The sequence below is a fragment of the Macrotis lagotis genome, chromosome 7, assembly GCF_037893015.1.
Source record: "Macrotis lagotis isolate mMagLag1 chromosome 7, bilby.v1.9.chrom.fasta, whole genome shotgun sequence".
In the NCBI taxonomy this organism is placed as follows: domain Eukaryota; kingdom Metazoa; phylum Chordata; class Mammalia; order Peramelemorphia; family Peramelidae; genus Macrotis; species Macrotis lagotis.
In genome coordinates, this window is record NC_133664.1 from 221,382,758 (window position 1) to 221,400,003 (window position 17,246).

Here is a 17,246-nt window from a genome sequence, read left to right on the forward strand (position 1 = left end):
TTACCAGGTTGGAATTGGTGGCATTGGAATCATCTTCTGGGAAGGGAATATAGATCGCTAAGGCCACACAATTGGCAAAAATAGTCAGTAAAATAATGATTTCAAATGGTCTGAGGAAGGGAGTTAAGGAAATTACTTCCAAAGAGAATATGTACAATAATATGTACAACATAAACATAAACTTTTTTAAAATTAAAGATTCATAAGAATTTTGTTTAAAGAATACATTCCAGGACCCTTGTATTCTGAAAAGAAACATATGCCTTTTTAAGTGCTTCTAGTGGGTCCCCGCCAAAATTCTTCCTAATATGTCAAAAGCAGTGAAGACCAGTCGCGTGCCAGAGTAAACATAAATTTTTAAAAAGTTTTTTTTATTTTTCTGAACATGGAGTTGAGGCTGTTTTTTAAAAGCAGCCTCAGAAATGGTCATCTTTCCAATTTCCTCTCAGAGGAATTTTGCCCCTCAGAAGGTTACACCTGCTCATTAGTAAGCTGTTAAAATGGGCTTAGAGTTAGAGAAGCTTAGGGTTTGAGTGAGGGAAGAGAGAAACAGAGAAACAGAGACAGAGAAACAGAGAAACAGAGACAGAGAAAGAGAGAAGGAATGATTTTCTCATCAAGTCACAGAACACAAAAACTGGAATGGGTCTTAGAGACCTCCATACCCCATGAATATGGTGCAGTGAAAAAAAAGTTGAATCCAAAGGTCAAGATGGACCTGTATCCAAATCCTTAACATTTATTAGCTTGAATAAATCACTTAACTTTTCAGAGCTTCAGTTTCATCAAATGTAAAATTAGGATGGTTATTTGTAGTTGCTATTTCATAGGGTTATTGTGAAAATCAATTGAGTGACTACATGTGAAACACTTTGCAAACAAACCTTCTTAGACTACATAAATGTCAGTCATAGGGATGGCAAATGGGATACAGAAATATCAAGTGACTTGCCCCAGGTTACATATATAGCATAGACAAAATTAGAATTCAAATCTACCTAACTCCAACCTGGCTTAGTGATGTTTCTACCACCAGATGTTCATCTAATGTTCACCTAGAGCCTCTCTTTGGTGGTGGGTTTCTTTTCTTTCAGGACAATATGTTCAATGCACTAAAGTTAATAAAATTCTGCCCAGGTTGGTTTAATCCTGTATTTCTCATCATTGCAGTGATCCATAGGATCACAGAGTCTTTAGAAAGCTGATCAAACCAATTCAATTTTTTTCTTTGAGATATAGAGAAATGAACTGAATTACCCAAGGTCATATGAGAAGCAGGGAACAGCACCATCAATCTAGCTATCTTAGATTGTATATCCATCCATTTGTCACATGTCACCTGTCTCTACAAAACTGGTAGTTGGTGGTGTTAGTTGGACCATCCTCTACTCATCATTCTATGCAAGCAGGGCTGGGATCAAATAGGATATCATATCAATGAAATTAATCAAGGTAGATAGGTTAGAAGTTATAGATTAGGATTATAGGTTGGTATAAACTTGGAATTAGGGAATGAGATTCATATAGGTCTCTGGTATAGGCAAGAGATTTTGCACAAACCTCCTACCATTGGCTTCTGCTACTTGGGTAGCATTCAGGAAAATTTTGAATCATAACTATTACTGCTCATTCTCCACCCTTGAAAAGAACTCAATCCTACATCTGATTCACTTATTTCGCTGAATTTTGTCCATCCACTTTCATTTTATTCCTCACTGGGGATTCTTGATTAAGCATATGATGGATTTCTCTCTATTCCAGAATTCTTTCTCCTCCCCAGAAACCATCTTTAGGACTTAGAACTGAAAGGGACCTCAAAGATTTTCTAATTTAACCCTATGATTTTACAGATGAGAAAATGAGGCCCAGAAATGGAAAGAAGCCTCCCTAAGGTCATACAGCTAGCATGGATTTTACCTAAGTCCTCTGGGACCAAATATGGTGTTCTTTCCATAACTTTTTCTGCCAATGTGAACTTCCTTAAAAGGAGAGCTCTGGTCTTAGAGTATGTGATAAAGAGCTTTCAAGAAATACTATTAAAAGCCAGGGAATACTAGTAAATATTTAACAACTAGCTCTCCAAAAACCAAGGCACACTTTAAAGTTTCATTCAGATTATTAATATTTTCTTCAATACTTTCTAGACTAGCATTAAAATAATAACTCAAACGCAGATTTGTAGAAGTTGCTAATTTCTAAAGTGTAAATGCCCACACTGAAAATTTAACAATTTGTTCTCATGAACTGGTACAAGCTGGCTCCAGCACACTCCTGGGTAGGGAACTGTAAAAAGGAGTGATAAATAGTACCTATCTCCCTATGTTGCTATGAAGGATACTTCAATTTATTCTCTATATCAATAATTGATAATGTCATAGAGGGCATCATCCCCTTCTCCCCAACTACTTTCAAAGTGCCTACTCATTAGCTTACTATTAAGTAGCACAACAAGAATCTATGATCCCTCATACCAGAGCCTTAAGCATCTAAATTAAGAGGTGACCATGGTCAATAGCTCCTTTTTCTAGACTGATGTTCTCTTTAATACCAGAGAAACTGGATCATGAAACTACCCCCAGAGCTGTTAAAAATGATAGGAAGGGGAAAGAGAGAGATAAAAGAGGACCCAGTCAAACAGAAGTTACACATCTAGCTTATCATGAGGGGAATGGGAGGGGTCAGAGTCATGGAGAATAATTACATTTACAATACAGTATAATGGAAGGAAGAATAGTCTTGAAGTAAAAAATCTGGGTTTGAGTACTGACTTGAGGGCTGACCACCTGTGTCACTTTGCTCAAGTTACTTTTCTTAGTCTATTTCTCACACTATAAAATAGTACCTACTTGCATGATCTACATCATAGGGCTCATAGGATTGAGACTGAGCAAAGGTACCCAGGGTTATTTGTGTCAATACTCTCATTTTATAGATGAGGAAACTGAGACTTAGAAAGGTTATGATCAAGTATGGAATAAATATCAGAGCTAGGACTTTATCCCAAATCCAAATGCAAGTCCAAGACCCCAAATCCAATATTCTTTTTTCCTATACTATGCTGTATTAAATAGAAATATAATGATTTGTTATCTATGAAATATTATATAGCCCAAAAAATTATTATTATTTCTTATCTCTGAAAATAAGACATTGCCCACAGAGCCTGCTTAGGTTTCAAGTTTTCTTAGGGCTAGTACTATCTGGAGTGACGGCTCATGGGATAATAATTATCAGACACATCAAATACAACCCCGCCTCCCCCTATGTTTACATATTTGGAAACTGAGGCCCAAAGAGATTAAGTGACTTGCCCAAGCTCACAATTAGGGCAGAGGAAGAATTAGATCCCAAGTCCTCTGACTTGTCCCACTGCTTCCCTAAAGTAAACACTGCTAGCAGGAGGCAAGTACAAAAATACTTCCCAAACCCCACCAAAAAGGATATTTCCATTCAACAATGCTTATGCATGCTCTTCGGATGGGGTTTTTTAGGGTCAAGCAGAGCAATGCACGGGGTGGACGATTGGCTGTGGTACTCCCTTGCTTCTTCTGCTTCCCATACTGCTGCCGTTTCCTCTGAGTAGAGCTGGCAGTGGAGATGGTGGCATTGCCAGCACTGCCCATCAACTTGGCTTGCCGGGCAGCATCAATGGCTGCTTGCCATGAGAGGGCCGCTCCTGGAGTGGGGATATGCTCAGGAGCAAGCCCTGCCGCGGCATTGGCATTCATGTTGGCATGAGCTGGTCGAGGGCTCCCATAGTTGGAACCTGTAGAAGGAAGTTGGAGAGAATAAGAAGGTTACTAAGGAAGAATAAGAGGAATGTGGAAAGAGTTCTGGAGTACCAGATCTCAAGAATTATTTTAATCACACAAAATGGAGAGCTAAGGAGAAGGATAAAGAAAATTGAAAACTGGGTTCACCTGAGTTTGGAGTACTAAAAGAAATACTGAACTAAGTATTAAGAGACTTAGGTGCTACTAATTAACTGAGTGATTTTAGGCAAAACCCATTATTTTCTGGGTCTAGTTTCTCCATAAGCTTTGGGTCTTTCCATCAATACAACCAGGTTCAAATTAGTGCAAATAATGAATCCTCTGAAGAGATCACATTATGTGAACTTTTATTTCATAGTTCCATTGGTCTCAAACTCATGACCACATTTTACATAATTATAAATTCAAACAGTGCAAACAGATACATGTCATAACTTCACAGGATTAATTATTCATACTACTCAGGACCTGCCAGGCAGGGTGAGATAAGGAGTTGAGAATGATACCCAGATTGTAAGTCTGAGGGGCTAGGAGTACAATAGCACCTTCAACGGTAATGGGGAAGTTGGAAGGAAAGAAACTTTTGGGGGAAAGATAATGAGCTCAGTTTCAGACATACTGAATTGAAAAAGTGCAAAACAGTCAGTTTGATATGTTGAATAAGCAATTGGAAATATCAACCTTGAGGTCAGCATAGGGGTTAGGACTGGATAAATAGATTTGAGAATCATCAGGGTAGAGGTAATAATTGAATTCAGTTAGACAAACTACCAAGTGAAATAGTATCAAAGCAAAACAGAAGAGGGCTCTATGGTTATTACATATGACTGGATGAAAATTCACCAAAGAAAACAGAAGAAAAAGTGACCAAATAAGCAGAAGTGTAGTGTACCAAAATTTTAGAGAGAAGACATTATCAAAGAGAAAGGGAAGTAATTGACCAGTGTCAAAGGCTTCAGAGAAAACAAAAAAAAAAAAGATGAGGACTGAGAAAAGATCATTAAATTATATCATTAAGAGATAGTAACTTTGGAGAGTAGTTTCAGTTAAATGATAAGGTCAGAAGGTAGACTGCAGGAAGCTAAGAATGAAAAGAAAGAAAATAAAGGCACTCTCAAGGAGTTTTGCCACAAATAGGAGGAGAGATATGGAATAAATAGCCAGAATGAATGTGTTTTTTTTAGAATGGAGGAAGCATTAACATGTCAGTAGACAGTGGGTAATGAGCCAGTAGACATGGCAAGACTGAAAATTAATGAGAATATAGCAATAATCTAGAGGGCAATCTGCTAGAGTAGATAGATTATGCTTATAGAGAGGTTTTGCCTTAGCAAGAAGAATGGACACTTTTTTATATGGATGACATGAAGAACAGAAGAATATATGCATTATGGAGTCCATTTATGTGCAAATTAAAAAGAGAGATTTCACTTCTCACCACTAGACTTAGAAGTTCTTCAATTTTCAAATAGAAAGATTGTCTGAGATCAGCCTACTCAGATTACTCCCTTCTAACTGTTCTATTATCTAACCAAAATTTATGACTCTTCATGTACTCAAACATACTCTTCCCTTTCCTGCCTTCAAACATTCACTTATACTATGCCAGAAATGCCTTCTCTCCCATTTTGCACTTGTTGAATTCCTTTCCATCTTTGCAAGTCCATTATAATGTTATCTCCTCCAAGAAACTTATTCTGATATCCCATCAAGAATGCCCTCTCCACTGAGACCTCAAAACACATTTTATAAATAGTTCTAGACATGTCTTATCTAAGGGACAATATCCAAACCATTCTTTATAATCTGTAGGGATGGTATCCAAACTTAGTATCTATCAAAAATGTCAACGGGACCATTTTTCTAATAATTTGCCTGCACTTTCATTATTATCTTCAATATGTGGTTTAACTTTAGAAGACTCTTTTTCAGTCAATTGTTTATTTTAACTGGGCTAATTTAGTTAAAACTAATAATATAATCAGTAAATCCACCTAACTGGGCACATGTTATATGCAATAGGCTCAAACATACAATATGTTTAAAGAAAACAAAAAGTGATGGTGTCACTGTCAACCCCTCAAGTTAAAGAACCACCACCCTTCCCTTAGGATACCTCATGTGATACATGATTGCCTAATATATGAGGGTGCCAAATGTTAATCTAAACATTAAATAAAAATAAAGTTTAATTTTGTCTTTGTTTTTTTAAATGAGATTAATATAAATAGAACACTGAGCACAATATTCTGAATATCATAGGTATTTAATTACTATCTATTGAATTTGGATGAATGAACTCTTTTTTTTTTAGGTTGGTTTTTTTTTTGCAAGGCAGATGGGGTTAAGTGGCTTGCCCAAGGCCACACAGCTAGGTAATTATTAGGTGTCTGAGACCGGATTTGAACCCAGGTACTCCTGACTCCAAGGCCAGTGCTTTATCCACTATGCCACCTAGCCACCCCTGGATGAATGAACTCTTAATAGTTTTCAGCAGTTAGCTGATAGAGTCAAACCTGGAACTCATAGCTCTTCAGATTCTGTGTCATCATTCCCTCTCTGAATGAATTTATCTGAAGAATCCCATATGTCAAACCCAATGTCAAGAATCCCATACATATGTATATATGTACATTTATATATGCATATACACATATGTATGTATATATGTATGTGTGTATGCATGTATGTATATGGGATCACTAGCTTTATAGCAGAACACTTCAGTTCCTTATTATTAATTTGAAGTACAGCCTTCAACTCCATTCTGCCATAACCCCTCCTTACATCCTCTTCTCTTCTTGATAGCTCTGTTTAGATCAATATTCCTTAGCTTAGAGCAGTCATCTTTAAAATTTTTTATCATGTGCCCCATTGGTTAAAAAAAATTGAACATCTGCCTGCAAAACATGTATATTACATGCCATTATATTAATACAGAAAGAATAAGGTTAAGATGAAATAAACAATATTTAAAACTTTTTACTTCCTTTTATTGGTGGTATTATTGATTGCCATGGTTAGCTGGCACAGTAGATGGGTGCTGGTCCTGAAGTTAGGAAAACTCACTTTCCTGAGTTCAAATCTAGCTTCAAACATCTACTACCTATGTCACTCCACGCAAGTCACTTAACCCTGTCTGCCTCTGTTGCTCATCTGTAAAATGAGCTTCAGAAGAAAATAGAAAATCACTCCAGGCATATGCCAAGAAAATTCCAAATGAGGTCACAGAGTCAGATACAACTGAAAAAATAACTCAACAACAACTATTACAAATGTACCATAAATGTTACAATTGCACATCTTTGGGTTTTCACTAAAAGTAAAGGTTAAGTGGCTTGCCTATGAAGATGCAGATAATAAGTATCAGTCTGGATTTGTAATCCATTTTGAGTCCAATTTAGCTATAAATACAGCTATAGATATTGATATAGTCATAAACAATTAATCAAAGCAATCAAAAAACATTTATTAAGCACCTACTTTGTGCCAGACCATGAACTAAGTACTAGGACGATAAAAAGAGGTAAAATTACAATATAATGATACATAAATATGCAAATATATTCATAGTTTATAGTTTTTATTTGTTATTATATAAAATATATTTTATAATAATATTATTGTCATAATTCCTAATTCTACTGATACAGAACATCAATAAAAATTGAATGACAGAAGTATGATTGAATAAGTTTCATTATTTTTAAACTCATATTAATATTTCATGATACAGCAATGTGAACATCTTGTTTTAAATGCAGTTTATTTTGGTTCTTAGTTTTGCTAGCTGGAAAAAACTAAATAATGGTACTTTTCAAAAATATGTAGATCCAAACAAGTCTACTGACTGCCCTAACTAAATTTTGGTACTCATTTTTCAATCCAATCTATCAATTATATACAGGCTTGTTTTGAAGTTCAGCTAATAAATTTCCATATTGCCTGATATCAATCAGCTATTCTTTTCTTTTTTCTTTTTCTTTTTCTTTTTTTTTAGGTTTTTGCAAGGCAAATGGGGTTAAGTGGCTTGCCCAAGGCCACACAGCTAGGTAATTATTAAGTGTCTGAGCCCAGATTTGAACCCAGGTACTCCTGACTCCAGGGCCCATGCTTTATCCACTGCGCCACCTAGCTGCCCCCAATTAGCTATTCTTGCAAAGTAATTGAAAGGTATTCCATTTTCATATTGTTAATAAATGGGTTCATAATTTACTAAAACTCTTTATAAGATTTTTAAACAGGAGATTCTGTTGCTAAGTGGGTTAAGTTTGCAGATATGTATACCTGCATAAGTGACAGCACATCATTTTGGCAACAAAAGATTAATTCTTAAATCTCTTGTGATTTGGTAATGGCTCCATGCTATCATAATTAGCTATTAAATCAAGGTACATTATATACTTAGAGCAAGGTTCATCACTAGTGATAATAGGTATAAATCATTATTTCAATTAATCTTGACAATTTCAATTTTTTGCCAACTGCTTGTCAAATCATCATTTTTATCTTGTAATGGTGGCTACTAGGAGCAAACTAGTTGCCAACTCTGCCATTTTCTTATTCTTTGTTAATGCTTTATTATTTGTATTGTCTTCAATTTGTGGTTTAACTTTGCAGGAATCTTTTTAAGCAATTTGTTTATTTTGTGAGAGCCAGTTTAGCTGAAAACTAATAATATAATCTGTAAATCCACTTAACTCAGGACTTGTAAACCACAGTAACATACAATGTTCATAATATTCTTAAAACAAACAAATGAGGTTTCACTGTCAACACCTCTGAGTTGTGGAATTCCTACTTTCCCCTCATACATCATATGTGGGATATGACTTTCTGATATATATGAGAGTGCCAGTGAAAATTAAAATATTAAATAGTGATGTAAAGCTTTATATATTTCTTTTTTATTTTTATCTTTCTTTTTTTAGATTTAGAAACATATAAATGAAAATCGCTTCTTTCTGCATTCAAAAAGATCATCTGGGTCTCCCAAAGGGAACAATACTCCTCTTTAGAGCCAATGATTTAGGACATAAGCCTGTAGAGATTATGACTCTTCAAATAAATGCCTAGCACAAATTCATGTCTTGCCAATATTGTTAATCTATTTCCACCTTCCTTTGATTTTGGAACCAGAAAATGCAAATACTGATTCAACCCTGGAAAGAGGATCACCTGAAAACTTCCTTTATGCAAATGGACACCATTCTGCTCCAATGTCAGACATTTGGCATTAACACATGATAATTTAACTCCCCTGACACTTTCCTTTCCTCCCTCCCAAGATACAAAAGTGAAATGATAGCATCTGAGATATATTTTCTGAGTAGTACTGTCTGAAAAGACCTCTGAACCAGACTCCTGCTCAGATCTCAGAAGACAACAGAAGAGACTAGACAACAGGACCCGGTTCACTGAAGTATGTGGATATTCTTCTGAGCTCCCCTAGTGTGTAGTGTTTTTTTTTTAATTTTGGCAAATTTAAAGAAATTATTTAAAACTTAAGTACAAAATGAGAAAAGAAAAAAATTACCTTGTACACAGCAGAGCATGAGAGGATTCACCACACAACAATAAATTTCCATTTCAAGAAAACCTATATAATAAATACTATTTATTGTTTTCAAAGCTGCCTAGTTTTTCTTTGCTTCCTTGTGGGTTTTCTTTTTTGCTATGCTTTGGAGTTTATACTTTACTTTTTTTTTTCCTACTCCCTAACTTCCCCTAGACTTATATATAAATATGTACATAAAATATAGATATCTATAAACAGACACACATATGTATACATACACTCATATATATGTATGTATTTAAGACTATATTATGTTTATTTCTACTTGTCATGTTTCTCTGAAAGTGAATAGGATCTTCCTTCATAAGTACAAGTCTTTTCATATTTTTCTAAACCAACCAGTTCATCATTTCCTAAACCACAGAATAGTTCAACCCAATCACATCTTATATGAGAGATTATCTATGAAAGTTTTTTCCTCTCAATTTTCTGCATTCCTTCTATTCTTGGCTGCAAGGTTTTTATTTATAAAGCACAATTTTAATTTAAAATGATAAAAAATTAACTATTTTGTACTTCAACAATGCTCTCATCTTAAATGTTTTAAGATCTGATACTCATGAATTCACTTCCTTTATGTCTTTTTACCTTGTTGAAATTCCTGTTTCTGTTCTTCCAAATGAACTTTATTATTTTTTCTCCCTCAGCAAGATAATCTTTAGTAATTCAATTGGGATGGCATTAAATAGATTAGTTAAGTAAAATTGTCATTGTTTTATTATATTGCCTTTACTTATGCATGAACAATAAATATTACTTCAATTATTTAAATCTTACTTGTAAGTATAAAACGTGTTTTATGTTTAAATAGTTCTTGTTTCTGTTTTGACAGGTATACTCTTGTTATTTTATACTATTTAATTATTTTAAATGGTCTAAAACAATACTGAATAATATTGCTGACATATGGTATAATTTCCCCATTTTTCACTTTTGATTGAATCAATTGTAGTTTTGATTTTTTTCTAAGATCATGATTACTACCCTTGATTTTTTGCATAATAAATTTTGCAACTTTTATTTTATTTTTGTGTGTATCTCTCATTTTGATAGCATATAAACAACAGACCCCAAAATGGCACCAGTGGAGGCTCCAAAACAACATTATCAACAGCAGACACGGAATGAGAGTGGCAGCAGCAAACACAGTGGGGAAGTGAGGAAGTGCTCCAGTAAATGATCTCTCACTGGGCTTCAGATTCTACCTGTGTCACCTAGAGACCTGCTATAAGACTGCCATTTAGAGTAGACCTGGTCACACCTAAAATGTTTTCTTTGATTCTGTGAGCTCTGTGGTTTTTCTAGGGAGAATCATATTATGTGACACATGCCCCATTCTACTCCACTCCCAAACCTTTCAGATAGGCAAAATTTGATTTAAATGAACAACGAGAATAATCTTGATGATAAAAGGAAGAGAGGAGACATAGGATAAAATACAGCCTAAGAGGATAATGTGTAATGGGGCGGGGGGGACAGTTGCCAGGTAACCAGCTTCAGTCTTCTCTTGACTGTTCAAACATTAGTACCTCAGGTCTTTTTAGCACCACATGGCCAGCCCCTTTTCTTCCTGTAGCTGCATCTCATGTAGTTTCAACCACCTGGTTTCCCCCAAAGCCTGGGATGATTTCCCAGTTTGTGGAGGGATGTTTTGACCATGTGTCTTGTCATGCCTCATCAAAAAAAAAATGGCATTACCTCTGCCTTTCTACCCTAGCTACCATAACTATTTGCTTGTCCTGCCCAGGATGAGTCACACTAACTCTAAACTCCAGGATCATAACATATGATGCCCAACATCAAGAGGCATTTATGCCTTTTTTTAGGCCTTGGAAATCATCATTGTCTCTTCACTTCCCTAGAATATTGATACGTAATAGCTAAAAAAAGAATTTAAAACATTCCTTCCCAAAACTGTATCCACAACTTCTTTTAGATTTAAAATCTCTTAGTATATATAAACTCTTCAGGAGACTACACTTAGAAGAGAGTGAATTTGAAATAACAAATAATAGTAATGACAATAATTGTGTTTTTCATGCACCTGAGGCTCACCAGCTGCTTTATTACCTAGCAAGCATGAACACCTTCATTTTACACATGGGAAAACAAAGACAGAAGCTGCATGGCTCACCAAAGGTCACAGAGTGGGTGAGACAATAAAGAATTATGCATAGAATGGGGAACCAAGAGCAAAGTGGCAGCATATACTTCGTCCTCCACAAGACAGATTACACAACACACACATGTCTACTACCCACCTCAAAAGGGCTTCTTGCCTCACTGGGCTGTTGTGAAAGAAAATGTCTTGAAAACATTAAAGCTCTATATAAATGTGAACTCAAATTGTTTTTACACACAGATACACACACACCCTCTACTAAGCTTTTAAGAACAGAAGGCTGGAAATCTTGCATTTCTAAGACTGAAAAATTATGCTAGGCTTAGTATAATATGCAAAAAGCTGCTTTCATCCAATAATCACACAAACTTTTACTAACAAACACTTGTTAACTCTTCTGTCACCACAGAAGATGTAGTGTCACATCCTCTATTTCCTCTTTGTATAATGGACATCTAAAACATGCTTGCTTTGAAGAAAATAAGCATATTTTAATTGCAAAATGTATGTCTTTCTGTCAAAACAAAGTCATGATTTTTAGTTGGGAAAATACTATTTTTTAATATTAATATAAAAGAATTATAAGACTGAAAAGGATTAACATCTCTAGTTCACAAAAGAAATATCAGTTTTATTTTCTTGGTTTGAAAGGTGGCACAACATTCTTTTCCCTAAGCACCCCTTCCAGCAGGTAATCAAATATGTCAGATAGTATTTTTATTTCTGAATTAAAGTGTCTTCTTCCTTCACATACAAACTACAGCACTTTTCTTCACTTTTTAAAACTGCCAATTACAAATCTATCAGTCTCTAAAATAGTCCCTTTAGAATTCTGGACTTTATACGTTTTCCAGCCCCAACATTTAATCTTGATTCTTCAATAGCACAATTTAATCCCAAGGAACTCAGATGATTGTAGGCATTTTTAAACTGTGCTGGATTTGGAGGTTGAGGTGGTAACACATAATTAGAGATCATTTATCTGGACTCATTGACATTCATTGTGTGTGAGGACCAAAAAATTAACAGAAATGAGATGTGTAGTCTGAGTTCTCTCACAATATCTCAGGCTCAGTTTGCTCACTTGTAAAATGAAAGGATTAGAATAATCTATGATCTATGATCCTCACTCATCTCTAGTTATGGTCCTAGCTCAATTCTATTCCACAATTTTTTTAATTAAAGATTTTATTTATTTTGAGTTTTACAATTTTTCCACAAATATTTTTAAAGACAATCTATAAACCAAGCATGAGCTAGGCCCTGTATTAAAAAGGGGGAGAAAAAAACAAAAAAAATACACTCAAGGACCTAACATTCTATAGAGGGAATGAGGGAACAACATATGCACAGATAAGTAAATGTAAAGCATATGCAACATATACAACATTATTTCAGCAGGGAGAAACACTAAGAATGGGAAGAGGAGAGAAAGAGATCAAATAAGACTTGTAGAAGGTGGTAATTAAACTCAGTTCTGAAGGGAGCTAAGAATTCCAAAAATTGGAGGTGATATTTTCCTGTCCAAGAGTTCCATGAATAGGATCCACTGATTCTGCTTTCTGTCTGGCTCCTGTAGTCATCATCAAGTTAAGCAACTTTTGTATAGGAGTACTCACCACCACCACCACTACCACCACTAAGCAGTTCATTTCAGTCATTTTTCAGTCATGTCTGACACTTTGTGGTCCCATTTAGCATTTTCTTGGCAAAGTTACTGGAGTAGTTTGCTAGTTCTTTCCCCAGATCATTTTATAGATGAGGAAACTGAGGCAAATAAGGTGAAGTAGCTTGCCCAGGGTCACACTATTACTAAGTGACTGAGGTTAGATTTGAACTCAGGAAAATGAGTTCTTGCTGTTATAGCAACTCATCACCTAGCTGCCTATTGTTATGCCCATAATAAGAATTTAATAAATCCTTTTTCCACTCATTCATCCCAGCATAAAATTTTCATTCCTCTCTTCCAACTTTCTTCTAATTATTTTTGTTTCCCTCCTGCTCAGTTCTATCCCATCCTCATGGTTTGTGCCAGATTCACATCCTCACATCTGAGCAGCCTCTCTCACTTCATAGGAATATAACTTTATTCCTACTCTAGCAGCTCATAATTATATAGTGTTTTAACATTTACTAGGGTCTCTCTTCATCATAACTCTGAGGCATTGAACAAATGAATTTCCCCTTTTACAGATGTAGAAACTGAGGCTTGACAAATGTAAAGACTTGAACTATCATACAGTTAGCACATATTAGAACTAGGATTCTAACACAGATCTCTTGACTCCCAGTCCCATGTTCTTTCCATTATAATACGTGGTCTCTCAGGTTCTGTCTCAAGCTTTTTACTTGGGGGTCTTATATAAAAAGGAATGGAATTACAATTAGGACACTATGTTTCATATCCCAGCTCTAACACTTACTACTTATGTAGCCTTAAGTAAAACATTTCACATCTTTGACATTTAACATTTCCTAATATGAAATGAGAATTCATAAAGGTTCTTTCTAATCTAAATACTGGATTCTATTCATCTTCTCAGCCTTCTTCCCAATGTGTTATCATTCCAAGATTTCTTTGCTCCCTTTTCTCCACAAGATATGATATCAGCATTGTCATACCCATTTTTATGGATAAGTTCAGCGATGACTAAAGACATAATCAGTTGTGATACGACTCCAAACAGTTAAGGGGAAAAAAACATCTTCAGCATGCAAACTAGCATTCCCATCTGTCTCTCCTTATTCCTAGAGTGAAAAATAACAATCTTCCCTAAAGAAAGCAAAGCCAAGTTGAGGAAACCAAGGCTCTCAGACTCCTGCAGGATCACAGCATTCCTAAGTATCAGCACTGGGATTTCAACCCAGACCTTCCTTCAAACCCAGCGCTCTCTTCCCTGAAACCTACTTATAACAAGACAACTGAACCAGCCAAGAGTCCCGGGGGGGGGGGGGGGGGGGGACTTTGGTCTCTGATGGAATAATACACTTGAGTCTGGAATAGTGCCATGAAGGTGAGGCAATTTGCATTGTGTCACTGAAGGCTTTTCTTAGTGGTAAATAAGCCCAATTTTTGAATTATAAAACCAATTCAAAGCCCCAGACTCCAGAAGCCAGCTGAAAATTTTCCACGGGGTACAAATGAACTCTAGTTCTTCTCTCAATGTTATTGGCCCTAAAAATCTCATCTCACAACTAGTACTCACAACTCTGACTCAGGGAGTCCCCTCTGCCAGATTGCCCAATAGCCCAGGTGCATAAGATAACCTCTATTTGTCAAATGGCTCAGTTTTCCTGGGGTAATGTGGGGATGTGGAGAGAAACCATTTTTTCCATCTTCAAAAGAATTGCTATCTCTTAGAGAAACTGTACACTTAGGGGGAAGCAAGAAGATCATCTGTGTAATCAGAGCTGGCAGTTCAATCTGCTTAGACTGGTTAGACTGGTGTTCTGCTGCTTCATGTGAATCCATGTCCCAATATCTGCTCATGAATACTTTTGTTCAAAATTGTAAACTCACAGACAGATAAAGAATGAACTTGCACTGCCTTCATAACTTGCACAACACAAGGTACTTTTAAAAATAAATTAATAAACACCTATTATGTGTAATACACTGAGATCAGGGTTGATAAGAGATGCAAAAATAAATGACATGGTTCCAACCCTCAAGAGTTTATATTCTAAATAGGGAAAATAAATGAATGAACATTTCCTATCTTTGGTTAATTTTCATTCATAGACTGATCCCATTCACAGTAGGTGATCAATGCATATTTGATGATGATAATGATGACTATAACGGTGATAACAATAACAAAGACATTATGGGCTTATCTTTCATACTAAGGGCAGCTCTGCAGTGCTGAGGGTAAACTACTGGCTTGGAATCAGAAAAATTCACTTTCATGAGTTCAAATCTGAGTCTCAGATGTGTGACCCTGCACAAGTCACTTCACCCTGTTTGCCTCAGCTTCCTCAACTATGAAAAGAACTGGCAAAGGAAATGGCAAAACATTCCAGTATCATTGCCAAGAAAACCCCAATTCAATGACTGAGGCAACTCATTAACAACAAACTGATACTGAGGAAGTTTGATGGGATTAAACTAAGTTTTCCCAAAAGGATATGTTCGAGCCCTTAAGGACAGGTCAGTGGATTGAGTTTGGTGATTTTAGAATCAAGATTTCTTCAACAAAATCTTCTAAGAAACTATTTTCTGTGTAGTTTGGTGGCTAGCTAAGGAATGATCCACCTTCATGACCCAGGGAACAAATCATTCTCATCCACCCATTCTGCTAGGCAAAGTCTTCACATACTTGAGATAATCATTGCTAACAACAAGGAAAGAGACTAGAGAGATCAGCAAAAAAAAAAAAAATGACTAGCTGTCATTGTTCTACTTGGTGTGTGAAAGAGGCTCTGAATCTGAAGTCTAGGGAACTGGCTCTACTATTGACCATATGAGTAAATCATTCACATCACTGGCTCTTAGTTTTCCCTCTCTATAAAATCAATCAGTCTTTATTAAATGTCTTTTATGTGCCAAGAACTATACTAAACATCAGAGATACAAAAAAGGCAAAAGATAGGAGCTTACAGTCTAATGGGGAAGACAGCATACCAACGAATGTATACCAAGCAAGTCATATAAAGGAGAAATATAAATTATCAACAGAGGGAAGGTGCTAGAATTGAGAAGGCATGGGGAAGGCTTCCTGTGGAAGGTGGGATTTTAGTTGGAACTTAAAAGAAGCCAGTAGGTTAGAGATGAGAAGGGCAAGTGTACCAGGAGTGGAAGAGTCAGAGAAAATGCCCAGAATAAAAAGATAGAGGATTGGGGGCAGCTAGGGAGTGCAGTGGCTAGAGCACCAGCTCTGGATTCAGGAGGACCTGATTTCAAATCTGGCCTCAGACACTTAATACTTGCCTAGCTGTGTGACCTTGGGCAAGTCACTTAATCATTTTGCCTGGTAAAAAAAAGATGGAGGATCTTGTTTGTGGAATATGCAAGAAGATGGTGTCATCAACTGAAGAGTACATGTCAGGGAATATGGTATAAGAAGAAAAATAGAAAAGAATAAGACTTTGCCAAACAAAAGATTTTGTATTTATTCCTAAAGGCAACAGGAAGTCACTAAGGTTTATTGAATGGTGTGTGTGTGTGTGTGTGTGTGTGTGTGTGTGTGTGTGTGTGTTGATGATGATGATGATGATAATGAGACCTGCACTTTAAGAAAAAATAAGGGAACCCCTTAGCTAATGTCTAAAGTTTTTTCCTATTCTATGACCTTCATTTCTGAAAAAAAAAAGTAGGTTATTCTCCAGTTACCAAGAAGATGCCCAAATATCTTGATGCTATCTAGGGATCCCTAAAGGAGGGCAACCATAAGAATTAAGTATATTTGAAGTTGGTCATAATTCTGCAGCACCATTTAGAATCTTCCCAAATATCAGTAAAAGCAAAGAGAACTGCAACAGGAGTTCACATCAAGGAGAAAACAAGAGAATTGCCTGTATTCTTCTTTCTATAATACTGTTGCCACCTTTCTCTTTTCAATGACTCCTTTTTGACAAGAACTTCTTTCTCACATTATGTAGATTACCCAAATTACTTGCAAAAGCCCTGAGTACTGATAAATCAAAATCTGACTTTTTGTAAGTTTTCTCTTTTCATCCTCAGTGAATTTTAGCACACACACACACACACACACACACACACACACACACACACACACACAAACACTTAAATTCTCAGCACAAAAACCTGGAA

At 35.9% G+C, this 17,246-nt stretch overlaps 1 protein-coding gene across 9 annotated transcripts in view; it reads right to left on the reverse strand.

Moving 5' to 3' along the window:
• The window catches only part of CACNA1C (calcium voltage-gated channel subunit alpha1 C), a 970,192-nt gene that overhangs the window by 726,572 nt on the left and 226,374 nt on the right, over nt 1–17,246 (reverse strand). For 8 of the 9 annotated variants that reach the window (XM_074194966.1, XM_074194971.1, XM_074194972.1 and 5 more), the window contains 2 exons: nt 3,444–3,766; nt 5–109 (listed from right to left, as the gene is read on the reverse strand). In XM_074194966.1, coding sequence (XP_074051067.1) covers nt 5–109; nt 3,444–3,766 — 428 coding nt within the window. Of the gene's footprint in view, nt 1–4; nt 3,418–3,443; nt 3,767–17,246 lie in introns of those variants that run through there. The other variant, XM_074194976.1, reaches the window with a different exon arrangement.